Source organism: Carex rostrata, chromosome 29, assembly GCF_964058835.1.
Source record: "Carex rostrata chromosome 29, lpCarRost1.2, whole genome shotgun sequence".
In the NCBI taxonomy this organism is placed as follows: Eukaryota; Viridiplantae; Streptophyta; class Magnoliopsida; order Poales; family Cyperaceae; genus Carex; species Carex rostrata.
The window spans coordinates 809,524-832,512 of record NC_135946.1 but is presented as its reverse complement, the minus strand read 5'-3'; the positions used below and the strand labels follow the sequence as shown (position 1 = coordinate 832,512).

At 35.2% G+C, this 22,989-nt stretch overlaps 1 protein-coding gene across 1 annotated transcript; it reads left to right on the top strand.

Annotated features, from left to right (window-relative positions):
• The first annotated feature begins 17,705 nt into the window (after positions 1-17,705).
• LOC144546106 (putative staphylococcal-like nuclease CAN3) lies at positions 17,706-19,289 on the top strand. Its single transcript, XM_078294637.1, has 5 exons — positions 17,706-17,905; positions 18,088-18,147; positions 18,700-18,859; positions 18,988-19,056; positions 19,167-19,289. Exons 1-5 carry the CDS (start codon positions 17,706-17,708, stop codon positions 19,287-19,289), a joined length of 612 nt encoding a protein of 203 aa, XP_078150763.1.
• The last annotated feature ends 3,700 nt before the right edge of the window (positions 19,290-22,989 follow it).

Sequence of the window (22,989 nt, the reverse complement as noted above, 5' to 3'; positions counted from 1 at the left end):
GCACAAAAGATTAGGTCATCCATCGCTAGGGTACATGAAAAAACTTTGTCCTCAGTTATTTAATTACAATTGTGAGAGAATTTTTTGTGAGACATGTATTAAGGCCAAAAGTCACCGGTCTACTTATCCGCTAAGTAATACTAAAGCATTAGCTCTATTTGATTTAATTCATACTGACGTATGGGGACCATCCCCAATAATTTCAAAAGCTGGTTATCGATGGTATATAATATTTGTTGATGATTTTTCAAGATTAACATGGTTGTATTTATTAAAAACCAAAGAACAGGTAAAAGACATATTTAGAATATTTTTAACTATGATCAGAACGCAATTTGAGAAAAATATCAAAGTAATCAGAAGTGATAATGGAACAGAATATATGAATAGAGAAGTGCAAGAAATACTTCAAAATAACGGCATAGTACATGAGACATCATGTGTAGGAACGCCTCAACAAAATGGTGTTGCAGAACGAAAAAATAGGCATATACTTGAAATTACGAGATCCCTTTTGATTGAGACAAATGTACCAAATATTTTTTGGGATAATGCAATTACGTTTGCTGTATACCTCATGAACCGAATGTCCACTCAAGTCAATCATTTTAAAACACCATTACAAGTTTTTTCTGCAAATCTGAAAATTAATTCGGTTTTGAATTTATCTCCTAAAATTTTTGGATGTACAGCCTATGTTCATCTTCAAAAACAATACCGATCAAAACTTGAACCAAGAGCGGAAAAATGTATATTTTTAGGAATGGGTCAAAACCAAAAAGGATATAAATGTTATAGTCCAAATTTAAGGAAATTTTTTACCACCATGGATGTAAATTTTATAGAACATGAACCATATTTTAAAGTTCCACAAAATCCAATTCAGGGGGAGCAGGTAAATATATCTGAGGGAGAATTGAATTTTGATTTCTTAGATTTCACAAGATATCATAATATGGTAACCTCATCTATCTTATATCAACCTCACCAAACACAAAATAATTCGGATCAAGAAATAAATCATCACCAAACACAAAATAATTCGGATCAAGAAATAAATCATCACCAAACACAAAATATTTCGGAAGAAGAAATGAATCAGGACATAAACAATGGAAATGAAATAAATCACTCAGAGGGAAATGACAACACTGAAGATCAAGAAGAGATAACAATACAACCCGCCGATGATCCAACACGGCCTGAGACTCCCAATGAGGTAAGTTCTTCTGAGCCTTTATTTACTTTACCACCAAGGAAAAATAGAGGAAAACCACCAAAACGGTATGTCCCTGAAGATGGGACAAGCACAGAAATGTATCCAATTGCAAACTATACAACAACAAATCATTTGACAGAACCTTTAAAGGGATTTGTGAACCAAATTTCATCAGTAATAGTACCAAAAAAACTGGAAGAAGCCATAACAGACCCAAAGTGGAGACAAGCAATGAACGAAGAAATGAGAAGCCATAACAGACCCAAAGTGGAGACAAGCAATAAACGAAGAAATGAGTGCACTACTGAAAAATAATACCTGGGAAGTCACTAATTTACCTGATGACAAAAGAGTTGTGGGGTGTAAATGGGTGTATACCGTGAAATACAATGCGCAAGGAAAGATAGAGAGATACAAGGCGAGGCTGGTTGCAAAGGGATATACCCAGACATATGGAATCGATTTTCAAGAAACTTTTTCTCCGGTCGCTAAGTTGAACTCCGTCAGAGTCATTCTATCTATTGCAGCAAATTTAGAATGGCCACTGCATCAGTTAGATGTGAAAAATGCGTTCCTACATGGAGAATTAGAAGAGGATATCTACATGGAGATGCCACCAGGTTATCAACCACCAAACATGATGGGTAAAGTGTGTAAACTAAAGAAAGCGTTATATGGATTAAAATAGTCACCACGGGCATGGTTCGGGCGGTTTAGTCAGGCCATGAAGGGATACGGGTATACCCAAAGCAATTCGGATCACACAATGTTCTACAAGAAGAACTACGGAAAAGTTGTTGTTCTCATAATTTATGTTGATGACATGATAATAACAGGAAGTGATGAAAAGGGAATACGAGAATTAGAGGAAAAGTTGTTCAAAGAGTTTGAGATGAAACATTTGGGTGGGTTAAAATACTTTCTCGTGATAGAGGTAACTCGGGATAAAGAAGGAATATATTTGTCACAAAGAAAATATATACTTGATCTTCTATGTGAAACAGGAATGCTAGATTGCAAGCCGGTTGATACACCAATGATGCCAAACTTGAAGTTAGAAGCCTACACTGATCACACACCCACCAATTTAGACAGATATCAAAGACTTGTGGGTAAATTAATTTACTTGGCTCACACAAGACCTGACATTGCGTATGCCGTGAGCATAGTGAGTCAATTTATGCATTCTCCCAAAGAAGAGCATCTAGAAGCAGTAATGCAAATTCTCAGATATTTGAAGGGGACACCCGGAAAAGGTATAGTTTTTAGAAAAAATTCACTTCTTCAGGTATTTGCATACAGTGATACAGATTGGGCAGGATGTGCTATGGACAGACGATCAACGGCGGGTTATTTCACCTTTGTGGGGGGTAACTTAGTCACATGGAGATCAAAGAAGCAAAATGTGGTGTCTCTGTCTAGTGCAGAATCGGAATTCAGAGGGATGGTTAAAGCAATGTGCGAACTCCTATGGCTTAAGAAATTCTTAACCGAATTAGGCTTTGAGCCGGAAACCGAAATGAAATTATTTTGTGATAACAAGGCAGCTATAGATATTGCTCATAACCCAGTGCAGCATGATCGAATGAAGCATGTTGAAATTGACATGCACTTTGTTAAAGAGAAACTAGAGACTAAGGTTATATCTATGCCATTTGTGCGATCAAATGAACAACTTGCTGATATATTAACTAAACCTGTAGTGAGTAGATTTTTCAGTGAAGCAGTTAATAAGCTAGGAATGAAGGATATGTATGTGCCAGCTTGAGGGAGGGTGTCGGATTTACAAGCTGGCACATAACCAGCATAGAAGAAATAAACAAGGAAAGATGTAAGCAGGAAGGAAATCTTCAAAATTCGTATGTAATATTAGCTAAGCTGTAATAGGCCTGTGATTGATTGTATTGTATTTATTGTATTATAATTTCTAAATATAGATAAGGAGAAAAACAGAAATAAATAGAGGTAGAGGCGGAATGTATAGGATATAGAAAACAGGAGAAACAAACCTTGTAAAAAATTAATCTTTCTGATAAATAAAATTGAGGGAGGGAAGGGATTTCTTGGGAGGATTGTGTTCTCTAAATTGAATCAAAGCGCAAACTACAGGAGCAGCAACAATTACAACCTTCGGTCCAGGATAAGTGGATTCAAGAGCTCCTCAAGCCATGTCCCCTGGCAGCCCCCTCTCTTCCAAACAACCGACCCAAAATGATATCGTCATTTGGTGTGCGCGATCAAGCTGTAGTGACAGAGCTAACCAAGCTCCAATCGGCCGTGATATTTGACACGCATGGTCATGAACTTAACTTCACCATGGATGATGTAGCGGAATTTGCAACAAGTACTCTAACTGTGGAGGTTCATGAAATTTCCATTGGCATCCTAGCCAGAGACAAGTTCCTTATAGTTCTCCCCCCAGGGTTGGCGCACGAAACCTTCATTAATGCCACATCGCCTTCACTGTGGGACGCAGGCTTTTCATTTCAGCCTTGGTCTCCTTTGGATGGGGCTCATCTAGCATTACCTGAGTACAAAACACTCATTGAGCTTCATGGACTACCACCGCATCTGTTCAAAGAGAGAGAGGCGGCTAGAGCCATTAGCTCTTTTGGCACATTTCTAGGCTCTATACCACACCATGACCATGCAAACCTATCGTTCTTGACAATAATGGTGGCTGTTGACCGGTTGGAGCGCATACCAGATGAGATTGAGTTTCATGATGCCGGCCTCAAGTTCTACCTACGTGTTCAGACAAAGAACTGGATCCGTTCACCCCTCTACAAGGCTGCCGACTTTCCAAAACCGCTACCCAAATTCACCAAACCAACAAGGAGCTCAACCACTAGCTTTCGAACAGAGCCCTCTGAAGAGCCGTTCTATGTGTCACGCAAGGTCCTTCGTGAGCTTTGCAAGGACCGGGATCTTGCCTCTCTCCCAACGGAGATCCGAGCGTTCCTGGAATGTGGTGGTCCGTCCTCCGCACTCTCTTTGCGGCAGGTGGAGCTGGTGGTGGACTTACCGGAGCTCCCTTCAGCCAAAAACAACATCAGCAATGTTGATGAGGTGGGTCACGATCAACCAGTCATCAATGACCCATCACAGAAAACGCTCACAGACTCTCCACAGTTGATCACGGGCCAACCTATCAGTAACGTGGTGGTGCCACACAATGACAATGCTCACCATGCGGATCCAAACCTTTGTCAAACTGGCCGCAATAGGAAACCCGTAAGGGTAACGCCACAGTCGATCCCAAAACAGATTCGAATTCTCCAGCGCTCGCCCCCAAAGAAGGATTCCACAATGACAGACGTGCCCCCGACAAATGGCAGTTCCGTACTGGAAGCTTCTGATTCTCTGATTCTGTGCAGTGAGGTCAGTCGACAAAATAGAGATAACGACATCTCTTTCACAGCTGGGCAACGGACACGTGGTAAAGCAGTGATGCCCCAAAATAAAACAAAAGGGTTGGCAGAATCCTCTAATGTCAAGGCAGCCCATTTGAGGCCCAAGAAAGGAATTTTATCCCAAATTCCTCTAAAGCCCTCTTTCAAAAAAATGGTGCAGCACTCTTCCCAGCCTAAGCCCAAGAAAGGAGGACAACCTACCAGGCCGAATCCCAAGGCCTACTCGGCTAAGGAAAAAGGGAAAGGGATTTCAGACCGAGCTCAAGTCCACCTCAATCCTGAGGGCTTTTATGAAGTGGATGTGCAGTACTCTCACCTTGCTGCCATTGGAGAAGGTTGTGGTGTCAACACAGGGAGCGTGATTCAGGCCTTGTCTGATGACAATATGCAGCGACTCTCTGACCCGATTCAAACCTCCAAAGACACGGAGATGGACCAAGCAGGTCCTGACCTGGGGCTAGACTTTGAAGAAGAACTTGACTCAGAGGAGGAGCTGGACCTAGTCTAGCTTGCTCAATTTCCACCTTTTATGATGTTCTGTGTTTTCCTCAGTTTTAAATGTTTTTGAAAAAATTCAAATTTCTGTCGTGGAATGTTAGAGGTTTAGGAGACGATGAAAAATGTAATGTGGTTCGCAATGTGATTAAGAATTCTAGATGTGATGTTTGTGTTATGCAAGAAACAAAGTGCAACAAGTTTGAGCTTTCTTACATCTTGCGTTTTCTGCCTTCTTTTTTCAGTTTTGAGGTGGCATACAACCTTGCGAGCAACTCCAAGGGAGGCACAATTATCATCTGGAAACGAACTTTTGAGTCACTTTCCTCATGGTCAACCCGACACTCAGTCACGGTCCTTCTCAGACAAATCAGTACGGGAGCTCAGTTCTTGGTCACCAATGTATATGGGCCGTCCGAGGATGCTCTAAAACCGCAGTTTATTGATGAGCTAAGATCTCTGTTGCCTCGAGTTGCCGTCCCATGGATCCTTGCTGGCGATTTCAACTTAACACGCTGGCTGACGGACCGATCAACCAATATGGGAAGTTTCAATCTAATGGATCTTTTCAATCAGTTTATTACTGATTCAGGGGTGATAGACGTACCACTGCGGAACCGGGCTTACACCTGGTCCAGTAAGCGGCCCCAACCAGTTTTCCGATAATTCTGCTCGAGGCACTAGAAGTGATGGTCTCTGATCATACACCTATAATGCTAACTTGCAAGGGCATCCACCAACAACAGCGCCACTTTCAGTTTGAATCATTTTGGTTCAAATACCAATGCCTGAAACTCATGGTTCAACAGCTTTGGGCTGACAACACCAACAACCTGGACAGCCCAATTATGAATTTTCATCATAGAACAAAACTCTTACACCGTGCACTAAAACTGTGGCAAGCAGAGGCGTTTGGAGCAATGGAGAAGCAGCTCCAAGTTTGCAAAGATTCCATCTTGTTCTTTGATAAAATAGAAGAGCACCGCCACTTATCAAATCAGGAATTCAGAATGAGAATCTCAATCCGTGAAAGAGCATTCCATCTTGCTAATAACATTGAGCTCAAATGGAAACAACGCTCAAGATGTAGATGGATCGCGGAAGGAGATCGTAACACTCGTTTCTTTCACAGCTTTGCTTCCTCAAGATTGAGGCGAAACCTAATCTTAGAGATTCAGCATGAGGGTCGCACTACCTCTGATCAGCAAGAGATCAAGGAAATCTTTTCCACCACCATGAAAGATATCCTTGGAGTCAGTATTTCGGCCTTACCCTTTGATGCAACCACACTCTATCCATCCAATCCCGACCTTTCACAACTTCAGTTACCTTTCACATATGCTGAAATCAGAACAGCAGTTGTGCAATTAGCAAATCACAAGGCATCGGGGCCTGATGGGCTCCCGAACGAGTTCATTAAGAACTACTGGTCAGAGGTTAAAGATGAGGTGTGTCAGATTTTGAACGAATTCTATGAGAACAGGTTGGACCTGATGCCTTTCAACGAAGCCAAGATTATCATGATCCCCAAAACTGATTCACCTCATACCACAAGTGATTTTAGACCGATAAGTGTTTTGAATCTAATCCCAAAGCTCATCTCTAAAGTCCTCTCCAATAGACTTAGACGAGTGCTTCCGGATCTGATTTCTGGCAACCAAACGGCTTTCATACACGGTCGTCAAATTTCTGAAAACTTTGTTACCACAAGGGAGCTGCTTCATCATATCTCGCATGGGGGAAAACCAGCTGTCTTCTCAAAATCGATTTCAAAAAGGCCTTTGATACAATCGATTGGTCCTTTCTAAGATCGGTTATGATTGCCCGAGGCTTCCCAATTCGATGGGTGGAATGGATTTCTAACATCTGGACCACCTCTTCTTCTCGAATTTTCATCAATGGTGAACCTTCGGCTCCATTCTTTCACAAGCGAGGCCTCCGCCAAGGAGACCCGCTATCTCCAATGTTATTCAACATTGCAGTGGATGTATTCCAACGAATGATCCAAGTTGCTAACTCCCTCCTCCAATTGCCGCTCTCGAACAAGATTGATGATGCTATCATAGCTTTACAATATGCCGATGATACGGCAATTATTGCGAATGCGGATATCTCAACTTTAATCTCCCTCAAACTTGTATTACGGTTGTTTACTTTGATCTCGGGTTTGCAGGTTAATTACACAAAGAGTACATTCATTCCATTGAATATTGCAGTGGAGAACTTGGCTTGGGTCAAAGCTGTTATGGGATGCTCTCAAACATCATTCCCTATGTTATACTTAGGCATGCCGCTTACAATTAAAAAGCCAACAAGAGATCTCTTCGTGCCACTGATTGAGAGAATTGAAAAGAGGCTGCAAGGTTGGCAATCTAAACTTCTTAGTAGAGGGGGCCGATTGCAGTTGGTCCAGTCGGTGTTATCGACAATTCCTATCTACTTCATGATTTGCTTTGTTCTTCCAAAATGGGTTATAGCCCGTATTGACAGAACTAGAAGGTCTTTCTTATGGGGCAGATTGGGTTCTGCTAATCGAGCTATCCCACTGTGCAATTGGAGCTTGGTATGCTTACCTAGAGAATGGGGGGGGGGGGGGGGGGGGGGGGGGCTTGGCCTATCGGATCTGTACTTAAGGAACATTGCTCTCCTCTTGCGGTGGTGGTGGAAACTATACAAGGAGCCGCAATCCATGTGGTCAGTAATGATGGTAAAAATCAGGTGGCAAGGGGCATTCTCACCAGGTCCTCTGACTTGGTCAAAGCAGGGCTCCTTTTTCTGGTTGCAGCTTCATTCCATCAAATTCATCTTTGATTGGTCCACGGTTTGGGTAATCGGCAATGGGTATAGGTATACTATCTCATTCTGGTATGATTGTTGGGGAAAGAATGTCTTAGCTCAATCGGGGTCTAGACAACTACATCATAAAATTAGCCTTAGAGATGCAGCTAATTCAGCTCTGTGGACCACCATGCAAATAAGCCAACCAACACCTACTTTCAATGACTCATCCGATGATCTTAGATGGAGATGGACATCTCAGGGGGTTTACAGTGCCAAATCCTCTTATTCCAGCCTCATGGCAGGTGGACATCTCAAATGGCAATTCTCAAAAATTTGGGAATTTTCAATTCCGCCTACTGTTAAAATATTTATCTATCTTCTTCTACAAGGGAAATTGTTAACGGGCAAGGTAATGCAAAAAAGAAACTTCAATTGCACTTACAATTGTGTTATCTGTGATGATTGTGAATTGGAAACGGGCCTGCACCTGTTTTTTTGTTGCTCATACTCAAGGGCAATATGGGATAAATTGGAGGTGTATGCTGGTACGACTCTACTGGTACAAGCTGATTCAGTCACGGAGGTTTGGATCAGATCGGCCAGTCAGTTCAGAGGCAATGCTAGAGCAAGGCATCAATGGAGAATACTCTTCTCGGCTGTGTGTTGGTTCATTTGGAGACAGCGAAATTCCAAAATCTTTGAAGACAAACTACCCCCGGTGGATGTGGTCACTTATTGGATTATCCATGAGGCAACGTTATGGGAGAATAATTGTAGTAGTAAGAAGGAGAAAGATAGGTTACTGCTTTAAAATCAATACCTAATTACTCTGGTTGTTGCAGGGCTAGTTTTTTTTTTTTTTCTGGTTTTGCTGGCACTAATTAGTTCAGTCAAAAAAAAAAAGAATGTCAGGTATCCCTTTTACTTTTTTATTAGAATTTGTAGATACAAAACTGTGTTCTGTAGTGATATGATGGAAAATAGTAGTTGCATTATGAACTGTATATAAATTAGAAACCGCCTATTTTTGTTGTGATTAGTAATTGGATGATTTTTTTTTTTCACATTATAGAATACATATCTACTCAATACCTATTCATTGAAATAACCAAGAGAGTACAAAAGATATTGGAGTATCCAAAATTAGATGATGCAAATAGGAATGACATGACATAGATCAATAACAGACGATCAAATGAGATGAAATTTTGATAACTAAATTAGGATAGCAATTATTCCGGTCGTGCTATTATATCTGATATCAGCTTTCTCAAAACATTACCTCATCTGTAAAAATACCAAGAAATCTAATTTTTCTATAATTGAATATATAATTTGGACAATAGAAATTAAACTAATACTTACTGATTTACGCCAATTCAAACAATTCCTCTGCTGTTTTCAATTTACTCCAATATCACAAGCAAATTTAGTCTTTCTTGAAAAATAATATTATTTATTATTAATATTTAATTGCATATACTATATGCACTTGAGCTCTATTAGTAAAATTTTATGTAAGCGATGGCATTAACTATTAGGGTTCATAAAGTGGCATGGGGTCATATAATTTGGAAGCCAGACCTAACAAATAAATCATGCATTTGTTGTCTTCAATATGTCTCACAAATTTTGTGATTAGTTGTTGTTTCTATTGTTTTAGTTGGTATCATGCATATTTCACAATGACGACACTTGCCCTTCCTGACTTCAAATTTTTTAAAGATATGGTTCTATTTCTATACATTTTTTTTAAAAGAATTATATTTGATATTAAAAAAAAGTATAGAATCATGTCTCACCCTAAATTTTGTTTCTAAAATATGCTTCTATTTCTATACCTTTCTCAGAAAAATTATAAAATTATACTAATATTTAAAATATATATAAAGTTATGTCACTTAAAATGATACCTTCATTGTTTCAATAAATAGAGTGCATTCTCGGAGAGAAAGAAGATAAGAAATTTGATATTTAGATCTCAATAATGTGGATTCAGATCAAGAACTTCTGAAATTAAATTGGCAACCACCTAAAAAAATCAACAATATATTTTATATGTTCACTTGTCATTTGCAGTCAATCTAGAAAATGGATACACTGCATATTCTTGTAGTTTTTGTTAAAGATCGTATTCAATACTTCTAACTCTTTCTTTTACTTCAGACTACTTGTAATTTTTAGAAATTTTGAAAAAAAAATCGGTGAAATAAGCTAGTTAAAAAATACAGCAATAAGAAAAAGACATACATGTTAAACATTATGCTAGTTAAATTCGTTGAAATAGGCTTGTTAAATTCCATTATCCTTGATGCCTGGATAGAGTGAAGAAAAGGAAAAAAAAACACACACGTTAAACATGACAACTACTTTAACTACTAGTAGAAATCAATTTTGTTTTTGGCTGTACTAGAATATCTCAGTATGTTATTGTTGATGAAGTAGTCTTCGAGGACGGTTTGGTCGCTAATTCATCGATCATTCGGGAGATTCATTTTCTACTTTCTTTTTCCGAGTTGTCCTTGCCTTCACGTACAGTTAGTAGAGTTTTCCTAAAATAAATTTTTCAAAAAACAAATTCAAGTTATATTAGCTTTTTTTCAAAAATAGACAAACTTTTGTGAGACACTTGAACATTTATACATTTATTGTACTGTTAATTATAATTGGCACATGATTCACTCTGATCTGTAAAAACATATTGTGAAAGGTTTTCTTCATATTATTTTACGATTATAAAATACAGTGTGAATACAAGCAATAACAGTATAAAATATCTTTTGATCTTTGTAAATGTGAAATTTTTGAAAAATATACATCATCTCGGATTTATATTTTAATATAGTCAAGAATAATTAATTATTCAGGCTAGAGCTGGAAAAAAATATAAACGATCATGATACTTTTCTAGCGGCCATTTTTATTAATATCCCTAAAAAAAATGAAAATTTTAAAAATAACCCTGTGTACCATTTTTTTTTATTTCTGCCCTGACCGCCTGGACTTCGAGCAGCCCAAAATACCAAATGAGGCGCCAGCCCCTGGGGCGCCCCATAAAGCCAGTGAGGCACCAGCCCCCCGGGCGCCCCATGGTTGTTTGTTTTTTTTGTTTTTTTTTTAGAGATCTTAGTATTTTGATTTGAATAATTTTGTGAAAAAAAAAAGTTTTCTTATTTAGAGTGTATACCAAAAAATAAAATATTTGATATATTTACGAAGTGATGTTGTGAATTTTTATAACTTTGATTTTTTTTTTTTTGTTAACTTTGATTTTATTTGTCAGTTGGATATCATAAGTCTAAATATAACACTAATTAAGGACTTGGCCTTTATTATGGTTTTTATAATATATGTATAATATACACATATACACATATACATACACATACAAATACACAGAGACACACACACACACACACACATACATATACACATATACACATATACACATATACATATACACATACACATACACATACACATACACATATACATATACATATATACATATACAAAGCTACATATATACACATACTATTTTAGTAGCTCTAAACTACTATTTTGAATAAAGGCCAAGTCCTTAATTAGTGTTATTTAGACTTGTGATATCCAACTAACAAATAATATTAGTATACATATACACATACACTTTTGATTTGGTCCATACTATAATTATAATTTGGTATTAGTTAGTAACAAGAAAAGGTAGAAGATTACAATTCATGCAACATATATATACACAAAGCCTTTTGTACATGCAATCTCATGTGATAAAACATAACATATACTCCTCAGGATCCAATACAATGTTTGTATAAAAGTTATATCCTTACTACTCAGTAACCACATGATCAAGCTTTGGGCTCAAATTGCCAAAATGCTTGGTTATGATCTAGTTTGGAACGAAATTTCATACAAACTAAGGCGTATTAGATCCAACATATCAAAAAAAGAGTATGCATGTGATCCATGACATGATGTTTCTTGGTTAAAGATCTTCAACATATTACATCTCCAAATGACATTCATCAACATATATGTGCATACATAATAAAAAATAAAAATTCTCAGTTAAAATTTTCGTTCAAAATTATAAGAAAATATTTATACATAAAATTAATTGAATATGTATAACTTTTATACGAACCACTGAAAATCAATTTCGTAAAAAAAAATTTATTGCATATTATATGAATTTACGACATCACTTCATAAATATATTCAAATGTTTTATTTTTTGGCATACACTTTAAACAAGAAAACTTTTTGTTCACAAAATTATTTAAATCAAAATACTAGTATATGTATATGTATATGTATATGTATATGTATATGTATGTGTGTATGTGTGTATGTGTGTATGTATATATTATACATATATTATAAAAACCATAATAAAAGCCAAGTCCTTAATTAGTGTTATATTTAGACTTGTGATATCCAACTGACAAATAAAATCAAAGTTCACAAAAAAAAAATCAAAGTTATAAAAATTCACGACATCACTTCGTAAATATATCAAATATTTTATTTTTTGGCATACACTCTAAATAAGAAAACTTTTTTTTTACAAAATTATTCAAATCAAAATACTAAGATCTCTAAAATAAAAAAAAATAAAAAATAAACCAACCATGGGGCGCCCGAGGGGGCTGGCGCCTCACTGGCCTTATGGGGCGCCCCAGGGCCTGGCGCCTCACTGGCCTTATGGGGCGCCCCAGGGCCTGGCGCCTCATTTGGTATTTTGGAACGCCCGAAGTCCAGGCAGTCAGGGTAGAAATAAAAAAAAATGGTACACAGGGTTATTTTTTTAATTTTCATTTTTTTTAGGGATATTAATAAAAATGGCCGCTTTTCTAGAGGTGGAGAACCAGAAAAACAATTGACTATCCATGCTAAATTGTATCAACAAAAGACTTCAAAAATAATTATTTTTTAGAAGCATATTAATATTTCGAGAGTCGGTTAACGGTTCACTTTATTCTAATCGTGGATATACCCGATTTGGAGTTTGCAAATTTGTATTCACAACCCATTTAGGCGGTTTCAAAAACAGTTGTTTTGCGTAATTTAATTGTTGAAAACTAAAACTGTTGTTCTCAATTGAAAAATACTATTTTTGCTCAACCATAATTCACATTTTATTTTATTTTTAGGTAAAAGTAATAGTTTTGAAAGTTAAATTTATAAGAAGAATTTAATTAGGGGTGAATATTCATAAAACTCAAATTATAGTTTGATAGATGTGTCGGGATGTCAATTTATAATTATTTGGATTGCATGCATTTCTATTTTCCAAAAATGTAATTAGATGATGAAAATAGAAATGACATGACACAGATAAATAATAGACAGTCAAATGGAATGAAGTTTTGATAATAAATTAGGATATCAATTATTCTTGTCAAGCTAGTATATCTGACATTAGCTTTCTCAAAACATTAACTGTATTGTAAATAAAAACTAAGAAATCTGTTTTTTTTTTTATAATTGAATAATTTGGACAATACAAATTAAACTAGTACTTACTAATTTACGCCATTTCAAACAACTCTCTGTTGTCTTTGAGTTGCTCCAATATCACAAACAAATTTAATCTTTCTTGGAAAATAATATTATTTATTATTAACATTTAGTTGCATATGCTATATGCTCTTGAGTTCTATTAGTAAAATTTTATGTATGTGATGGCATTAATTCTTAGGGTTTAGAAAGTAGCATGGGGTCATCTAATTGATAACCCTGATCTAACAAATAAATCATGCATTTGTTGTCTTCTACGTGCCTTATAAATTTTGTGATTAACTATTGCTTCTATTGTTTTAGTTGGTATCATACATATTACATGGGGACTACAAAATTTTGAAAATTATTAGTCACAAGATGTAACTTGCCCTTCCTGATTTCATTTTTTTGTAAAAAATGATTCTTTCTCTATATTTTGTTAAAGATTTACTTTTAATATTAGAAAAATTATAGAATAATGTCTCACCCTATTTTCTTTTCAAGAATATACTTCTATTTCATTGCTTTGCTCAGAAGAATATAAAAATATACTTATATTTAAAATAAATATAAAATTATGTCACTTGAAACGATACCTCCATTGTTTTAAGAAATGGAGTGCATTCTCGGAGAGAGAGAAAATAACAAATTTGATATTTAGATCCAAAAAACGTGAATTCAGATGAAGATTTTTTGAAATTAAATTGGTAACCACCTAAAAAAAATCAGCAATATATACATTAACTACACATGAATCTTTTTTAACATATATACATCACAAAAAGATACTAGTACAAATCAATTTTATTTGGTGACTGCCTTAGAATATCTCAATATGTTATTGAAGCAGTCTTTGTATATGTTATTTTTCGAATAAAATGACAGGTATTGTTATCTCACATGCCAATTTTTTGTTTTTAATAATCTTATTTGCGTAATTTGTAACATCCGATAAATATATTTTTTTTGTTTTTCTAAAAATTATTTTGGATCTTTATATAATATTTATAAAGTTTAGAGTTTAAAGTGTAAAAAGTAAAATTTGATAACGTGGCACACTATGGCCACGCGGCTTATGTATGTCTTGCCATCTTGAATTTTTACCACCGTTAAAAATCCCCATAAAAGCGTATTTATCTCTCTTTATTTGATTAGGAAAAGAAATGATTACTTAAAATCAAAGTGTAAAACCGAAGAAAAAGAGAGAAAAAGAAAAAGAAAGAAAGAGAAAGAGATATATTCTCATAAAATAATTTATTCGAGTGTTTGTAATTCGATTGGAATTCTGACAACGTGGCGTTGATTCTGAATAGTCGACCGTTGCAGTTCGATTTGGATTATCTAAATTAACCGCTATCAGGTAACCGGACTTCTCTATAATCTATGTTTTCGTTTTGTTTGGTTAAATTGAATTTTGAATTGGATGATGGAATTGGGTTATTGGATTATGATGCATATTTAACGGAATAGCGGGTCTGAGGTTCGCATTTGATTTGTGAAAATGATATGATTGTGTTATGAGAAATTGTTAAATGAAACGATATGGATATTGTGTTACTTGTTTAATTGATAACTCAGTCCCAGGTGCTGTCACTGGTTAAATATATATTCATAATTTGATTTGAATTTGTGTGGATTAATTCAATCTGATTGAATGGTTGTTTAATTTAGCCAGTAATAGAGAAGCATGTTGTTAAATAACCGGTTACTGAGTTTTTTAGCTGACTCCATATTGTTTTTGTTGTTTCTTTGTATTTGCGACGTAGGTTGACGGGACGATGGATGGATGCGAGGGTACCTCTTTTGTCGTGATTACCAGTCCGACGACAGGGTCGTGACATAAGTCAATTGATAAAATAGGATTGGACAAAAATTAGAGCAATCTGGCTTATGGGGTCATGCCCAATTTGATATTTTTTGTATGATGAATTAATTTTGGAAATAATTGCTATTTTCCACAAGCTTCAAGTTGGCTATTCTATTTTTATATCAAAAGTTTGTCAAAAAAGGAATTGAAAATAGTTCCTTTATTTAGAATATAAAGTCATATATAAGTAGAGAGAATGTTAACGTAGTCTTGTATTGTTGATACAATGAGTGAATCTGTGAAGAAAGGTGATTTTGATTCTTGTCCCAAAAGTTTTTTTTTTTTACTTTTTAATCATAACTGTTTGTCTATTTTATTTGAAACTTGTTATTTCGAATTAAAATGATAAGTATTTCTATGTTTGATCATTTTCATCTACATAAAAAAAGTTGTTTACAATATTTATACTTTGTTGCCAGAAAATTTTCCTTTTCATTCGAAAAAAGAGATATATTTTTAAACCAGTCCACAGTTGCAAACGAATAAAAAAAAAGAAATTATGGAAAAACATGCAAAATATAAATACTGTATTAATTAGTTTATTTGAAAACTCAGTTCTCTCTTTAGATCTGGCTTTTGAAAATAATGAAGTGACTCATTCATTCTAATTCTAAAACACATATTTAGTTTTGGAGACAATGCAGTACCTCCCCTTTTGTATGTTGATCAAGTGCAACCACAGCCGTCAGAGGAGGCTGAGGTTATGACACTAGATAGAGGTGAAGGATGTGAGTCAGAGTGGTGGCAACCCTACAGCACATAATGCTCTCGAATCCAAGCCTTGTACTGTGCTTTTGTTGGATGATGATGCTGTAGATTGTGTGATTTGTAAGGTTGAGATGTGTGCGCAAGATGAGACAGATAATAAAACTGCCTTGCGAGAGTAGGGCTCTCTAATCCAAGCCTTGTACTGTGTGGTTTTATGTATATATTAATAGAAAGTTTGAACTGATCTGATGTTCTCATTTCATTGCACTATATCTATGTCAATGTATAATTGTATATATGGATTGCATTTTATTGATTGTAAATTATGCATTGTTTAATATTTAATAAAAATTTAAATGTGAATGTCATATATCCTCTTCTGTTTTGTATTCTAAATTTGTAGTTACGAAACTGTGTTCTGTTGTGATTTGATGGAAAATAGAAAGCGTCTATTTTTGTTGTACTGATTAGTAAATGGGTGACTTTTCTTTTTGTTCGCTTTACAAAATACTTATTAAAGTCAAATTTATTTTTGTGTGATGGAGATTAATATTGACGGAGTATCCAAAATTAGATGATAAAAATAGTAATGGCATGCAACAGGCAATCAAATGGGTTGAAGTTTTGATAATTAAATTAGGATAGCTACTTATTGAATAGGTTACATTTTTAGCAGGGCAGAAATAGTAATGATATTTTACAGACAAGGATGATTAAATTAGGATAGCTACTCATTAAACCGCCTCAGAACTATTTTATCTTCTTATAATTCTTAAATTAACGGATAATTCAACAACCTTTCCAAAAATATGGCAGCTTATAAATAATTTTGCGAGGAGCCTTTCCAAAAATATGGCAGCTTAAAATTAGTTTTGCGGGGGAGGCTTTCCAAAATTATGGTAGCTTATTCAAGGAGCCTTTCTAAAATTACGGCAACTTATAATTACGCCATGTCATGTTGTGTTAGTTATGTGATGTGTCTTTCTTTAATTGGCCTATATCCTTTTTAATTATTCTACCGCCTATCTAAAAATAAATTTTGTGACGAGCCTTCCTTAATTACCATGGGTTATAAATCTACTAGCTCTCTCAAAATTACTCAAGTCCGTCTTTCAACATCGTCATTTATTATTTTAAAATTGGTAGTCTCTCTTTCATACACACCTCACATGGCACAACTGATCTGTCCATTTGTACCAATTGTACATTGGCGAGCTGTACCGGCTCAACATCCACCGCCGAGGACTCTCTTCGCAATTATACATACTTTGCCGGTATCATATCAATCATCTCTTTATTTTCTTCATTTCTAATATCATTCTTTTTGTTGTGCAAATTGGTATTAGGCTTTCTGATGTGAAATCATGTGATAATAAATTACATATACCCCAATATCAGCCAGAATAAAATGGCAAGTGTATATTCCGATAAATTAAACAAAATAAGGATAAATCAAGGGAAAAAAAAAGATCAAATTACGAGGAAAATTAATTAAACTATCAAGCCTATCTTACCCTTGGTTGAACTATAACTTTACATGAACGTTTCTCTTGATTTGTAAATGTAGTATTGCCCCCTGAAAACAAATTAGAATTACACATACTAGCCCATAAAAAGTCGATGGAAGCTGCCTATCATAAGCACTTATAAATTTTGTCAACTAGAACATATCAATGCTTAATTAGTAGATTTATGTTGTGAGATATTTTAAGAGTAAATGCTCCGACAGGTGAATCCAAAGCTTATTGGTGATGGAGACGGCTTGACCATCCATGTAGATTTGTCTCAAACTCGAGCAACATTTCCCGTACCGATAGAGATACACCATATGGTGATTGCAAGGATGCATGCAAAGGCTGCACGAGATTTTGTTAAAGCCGATGCACTCCAAGATGCAATTAATAGAGCAGGATATAGGTGACATTGATTACTTCATACCAAAAATAATATACTTGAAATGCAAAATTGAACACACTTGAATTTAGAAACATTGTCAAACTGCGGAAATGCGATTGATATCAGCTTATGTTTTATGTCTACGCCAAAGCAATTAATATCAGCTTATGTTTAAAATATTGTTAATTTTTTTTTCATTGTAGAATTATAAGGGGCTCATTGAATGAGGAAATTCTCACTAAGGAGTGCAGAGTCCGTTTGAAGTACGCATTTTCTCATTTTATTTTTATTTAATTTTTGTGCTTTTAGATCCAAATTTTGTTTAACTGCTTGCTTAGTTCAATATTGTTAAGTCACTGGTTCAAAACCATGTCATAAACTACGTCCGACATATTTGGAAAATAGAAAATAAACAATAGTAAATAATTTCGAGATTTTTTAAAGTCAAGAAGGATTAAAAGATATTCATATTTGTTAGAGTTTCAAGTTGAGTACTTTAAGTTGTTAAAGTTTCTTCGAAACATATTAGAATTAAAATAGTAGTAAAATAATTAAAAAAATTGCAACCACATTAAATAGAACCAGAACATGCAAAATAATAGTTATAGTTATCACAATATTGTTATTAGCAACATAATAGTCAAGTAGTCTCGATTATGATAACTTGTTATTACAAATATTTTATAGTGCTTATAACATTTTCATGCTAGAATATAGTGTTTCACTTGATTCAAATCTACAAAAATAAATTATAGTGCTCACAACATTCATTACCATTTGAGACAAGTTTTAAACTAAGTTGCAAATTTGTTTAGGGGCATTGATGCTCCGGAGATGGGCATGGCGTATGGACAGGAGGCCAAGAATGCTCTAATAGACCTGGTTGGGGGCAAATCACTTCAATTAGTGGTGTATGGCAATGATCAATATGGTCGCCTCTTGGCTGATTTATATATTGGCAATCATTTTGTTCAGGTAAATAATTATATTCAACTTCAATTTGTTTGATTGAATTAGCTGGACTGTTTTATTTGTTCACAAACCTAAATCTAAAACGTAGTATTTTGAAATATAAGCTATGTAAATTTAATTTTATGGCACAGAAACACTTATTGAAAGAAGGTCATGTATGGCACTACAATTTCTTCGACAAGCGTCTGGAGTTTGCACGGGTTGGTTCAAGAACACAACTCTTGTTATTTATTTTTATTTTTAAATTTGTTTTCAATGGATCTTTTGAACTAACAATTTTCTTTTACAATGTGTTTTTTTTTTCTTTCAGTGGCAACTGGAAGCTCAAGTCTCTAGGAAAGGACTTTGGGCCAATCCAAACCCGCAAAGTCCGTGGGATTTCAAGTCCGAGGAGAGAAAGAAAAAATGTGCAAATATGATCCATAACCGATAAAATGATATACATATATAATGCGTGCATTGCTGATCAATAAAGCGCTTCTGACGACACCAGCTCATCATTCCTTTTTTGCAACATCTTATGGTGTATACACTGGAAGGCCAGAAATAAAGATATATTTTAAGCATAGAGGACCAAATGAACACCTTAAGAGAAGGAACAGCCACAGTCCTGCTTGGTGCTTCATGGGACACTAATGGGAGGGTAGGTGTCGGCGTGACCTACTACAATCTGATTTTTGCAGTAAAACCCCTACATGATGAAGCGATGGCCTTATGAAAGCAATGGAATACATGGATGAATGGAGCGAGCTAACGAGGGGAGGAAATGTTACAATATACTCAGAATGGAAGGTGCTAATAGAGGCGATCAATGAACAATGTTATGCCATGTGAGGACAGATCGAGGCACTGCAAACCCGCACAAGTAACATCAATGATGTATTTTTTAGTTTGTGAGGCTGTAATAACGATGCCTATTTGATTTTTTTTAGCACTTCCAATGTATTTGAATATTTTTACCACTTCTAATGAAATAATCAATAACTACCGCTACTACAAAAACGCAAAGCATACAAGGCACATTATAAACGTTTGTTAAAAATTCACAATAAATCTATACCCAAAGTAAGAAAACACTATTCCAAAAATTTGCTCCAACATAGATGCATGGTTTCCAATAAATGAACGTGTATAAATTTACTCCAACATTCATATGTTGTTCTTTAATAATTAACCATTCATAATTGAACCCAATTGTACATGATTATTTATTAAAAACCATGTATGATTGTTGGAGCGCATTTTTGGACGCGTATATTCATTGCTCCGACAATTGTACACAACTTTATCCTCACAAGTTTTCTGAAAAGTGGTCATATGTACATGAAAAATATAGAAATTTTTAAATTTATTTAATACAATGTCATGTGGTCCAAAAATGAGGATAAATGAATAAATTAAAAATAACTTATCAAATTTATTTTTTTGACCGCCTGACTTTGTACTAAATACATTAGAAAATTTAAAAAAAAATCATGTAAGGAACTACAACATTTCTGTTGTACATTTCTGCCACCATCTCTCTCTTCAATTGTAAGAGCAACAATTCTCCATTGAGGTCCACCAGAGAATTGTAAGTATCTTTAATCATTGGAACATGATGCCGAAGTGGTATGAATTTTGAATCCGGGCCAACATCAACAATAAAAATTTGAAGTTGATGTTCACCATAAATATCAACATCACATCCAACAGCATAGAATTGTCCCTTAAAAAATGTTATGTTGGTAAGGAAATCATAGTGCTTTATAGCTGATGTCCAAGTTGATTCACCCTGTCTCCAAAAGGCTACCTTGTAATAACTGCCATTGATTACCATCACTGTAAAATTTGACCTCTCATTCGGATCATGATCCAAGATAACACTGTGCACCAACCTTGTTTTATCACATTTAATAGGGAAATCTTCAAGGCCAAGATCAAGACGAGGCAGGTTGTAACTTTTCCGAGTAAATGGGTTCAGCATACGGATGTTCAAAGCACTATCTACAGTGAAGAGCCAACCAAATGAAGAACCACACACGAATTGCCCGTGCAGCTCGGGTATGTCTATGTAGTAATGTTTGTTATCAGAAAGGTTGAAAAAAATACGCTTTTTGGTGGCAATGTCTTCACCCAGCACCAAGAATGGCAGTTGGTGAGATTGACGATAATGTTTTTCTCTTGCCACCATTCACCAATTCCGGCATACAGCGCCGAATCGGTAATAATCTAGTAAGGGTAAGAAGCCAATTAGATACCCAAGCACGTCATTAGGGAGCTCCGACCAGTTTGCTGTCGACATTAATTGCAACACCTGCCGTTCCCTCCTGCATTATAATTAATCAAGGGGTTATAGTTTCATGAAATAAATTATAAAACTTTGCTTTAGATTTAAATTCCCCACATACCTTTCGTTGTTACTGTCGTGGCATGTGGGAGGTTGACAGCAGTTGTTAGCCGGTTTCTTGCTGTGTTGGCGTACCACCGTCATCCAGCCTTCGCCAGCCGGAATCGCCCTTTGTCTCCCCATTTTCCCTCGAGCCGTTCTATCAATTACACCGCTATGAGAAGACTTTCTCAATAGACAATATTATAAATAATGTACTTGATCAAAATGGAAAGGTACTTTATTTATGTGCACAAACCAGCACACCACATATAATTAAAACCATCAATAATAATCGTTATTAATGTAATAAATTGAATGTGTATCGTTTTCAAATTGTGTGGACATGTAAATTCAATTATATATGTTACTCTTTTTTAACATATTTTACAATGCACATGAGTTAAAAACTAATTTGTATCAAGTTCAGTTGTTTGTAGACTAGCCACGAATACACGAGAAAATATGTCAAATTAAGGCTAACAGGAAAAATATACTTGTATAGCTAACAAAAAAAAAAAGAGAAATTAAGGCGAGACACACCAACCTTTTGTTTAGGGAACAAGAGCGTAGCTGGTGCCGATTGGATAGATTTTTTAATCAATTGTGGTGCAGATCAGTGAGAATTATGAGCTTGCCATGCCAATTTTAGAGAAGATATGTGTGAAAACAGAAATAGTTGAGTTGTGAATTATTGAATTGTGCATTTATTCTGCAATACAATTTTATGTATATTTGTTTCTCTATATACATGAGCTATAGTCAAATAACAGGCAAAGAATATATATATAAAGTATGGTAGTAAAATCTGATATGGAGAAGAAATAGAAATAATCTACACTTGATTTTCAGAGTAAACCAAATTAGACGGGTTTCTTTTTTGTCCCCATTGTTAAAGATGCCACCAATAATTTGATTGAGGTTTTCTTCAAAAACAAATTCGACACAATAAGAGTTGTTACCCGAGATCGAAAAACATTGTTATCCAAGATCAAAAAAAGAATTTGTCCGGAAAAGCTATAAGTCAATACCATAGAAGGCAAAATATTTGCGAGAAGTATAAAAAAATTGTGGGGAAAGAGTAAACATGAGAAAGGTTAGACCCACCAACCTTTTCTGAGGGAACAAAAGCGTAGCAGGTGCCAATAGAAGATACTTTTTGAACCAATTGGTAGATCTATGAGAAGTGTAAATTTTTAGGGAAAATATATATATATAAAAAAAAAAGAGTTTCCCAATGGCGGCTGTAAGGGTTTTTCCTTACTGTATATCTCTTCATTCGAGTACATTGTTTTTTCTCGTAATTATCACTTTCTATTTCTTTCCTTATTTTGTAATATTCTCTCTTTAATACAATTTCTCTAAACAAGGAAATAAATCCAACTAATCTAAACCCCCATAGGTGAGAATCCTGGATTGATTGTGATAGCTTTTCATGTGCATTCCAACAACAGCATGGTCGCCTCTTGAGTCTTGAGTGATCGGGCTCAGAAGCCATCCAAACAAACCGAGCTCAAATACCACAGCAGTATGGATAAAATTAATGGGGAACAAAATTTTGAATCTGTTGAAGCTGCAGTAACTTTTCCCTTGCGTTTTGATATTTCGTTTTAAAATCTATTTTCACATACCTTTTAAATTGCATGCTGAATAACTCCTGTTAAGTTTCGCATTACAAACCTTTTAACACTAAATTATCTTACGGGCCGGATGTTCACGTACCAAAGGAGTTATGACTTTTGTTAAAGGCCCATGATCAATGTCT

Bases quoted from the DNA above. Each gene is read 5' to 3' on its own strand.
- LOC144546106 (XM_078294637.1), top strand. From the start codon at position 17,706: ATGCTCCGACAGGTGAATCCAAAGCTTATTGGTGATGGAGACGGCTTG. The intron at 17,906-18,087 runs GTGACATTGATT...TTTTCATTGTAG, and splicing joins ATTAATAGAGCAGGATATAG to AATTATAAGGGGCTCATTGA. The intron at 19,057-19,166 runs GTTGGTTCAAGA...TTTTTCTTTCAG, and splicing joins AGCGTCTGGAGTTTGCACGG to TGGCAACTGGAAGCTCAAGT.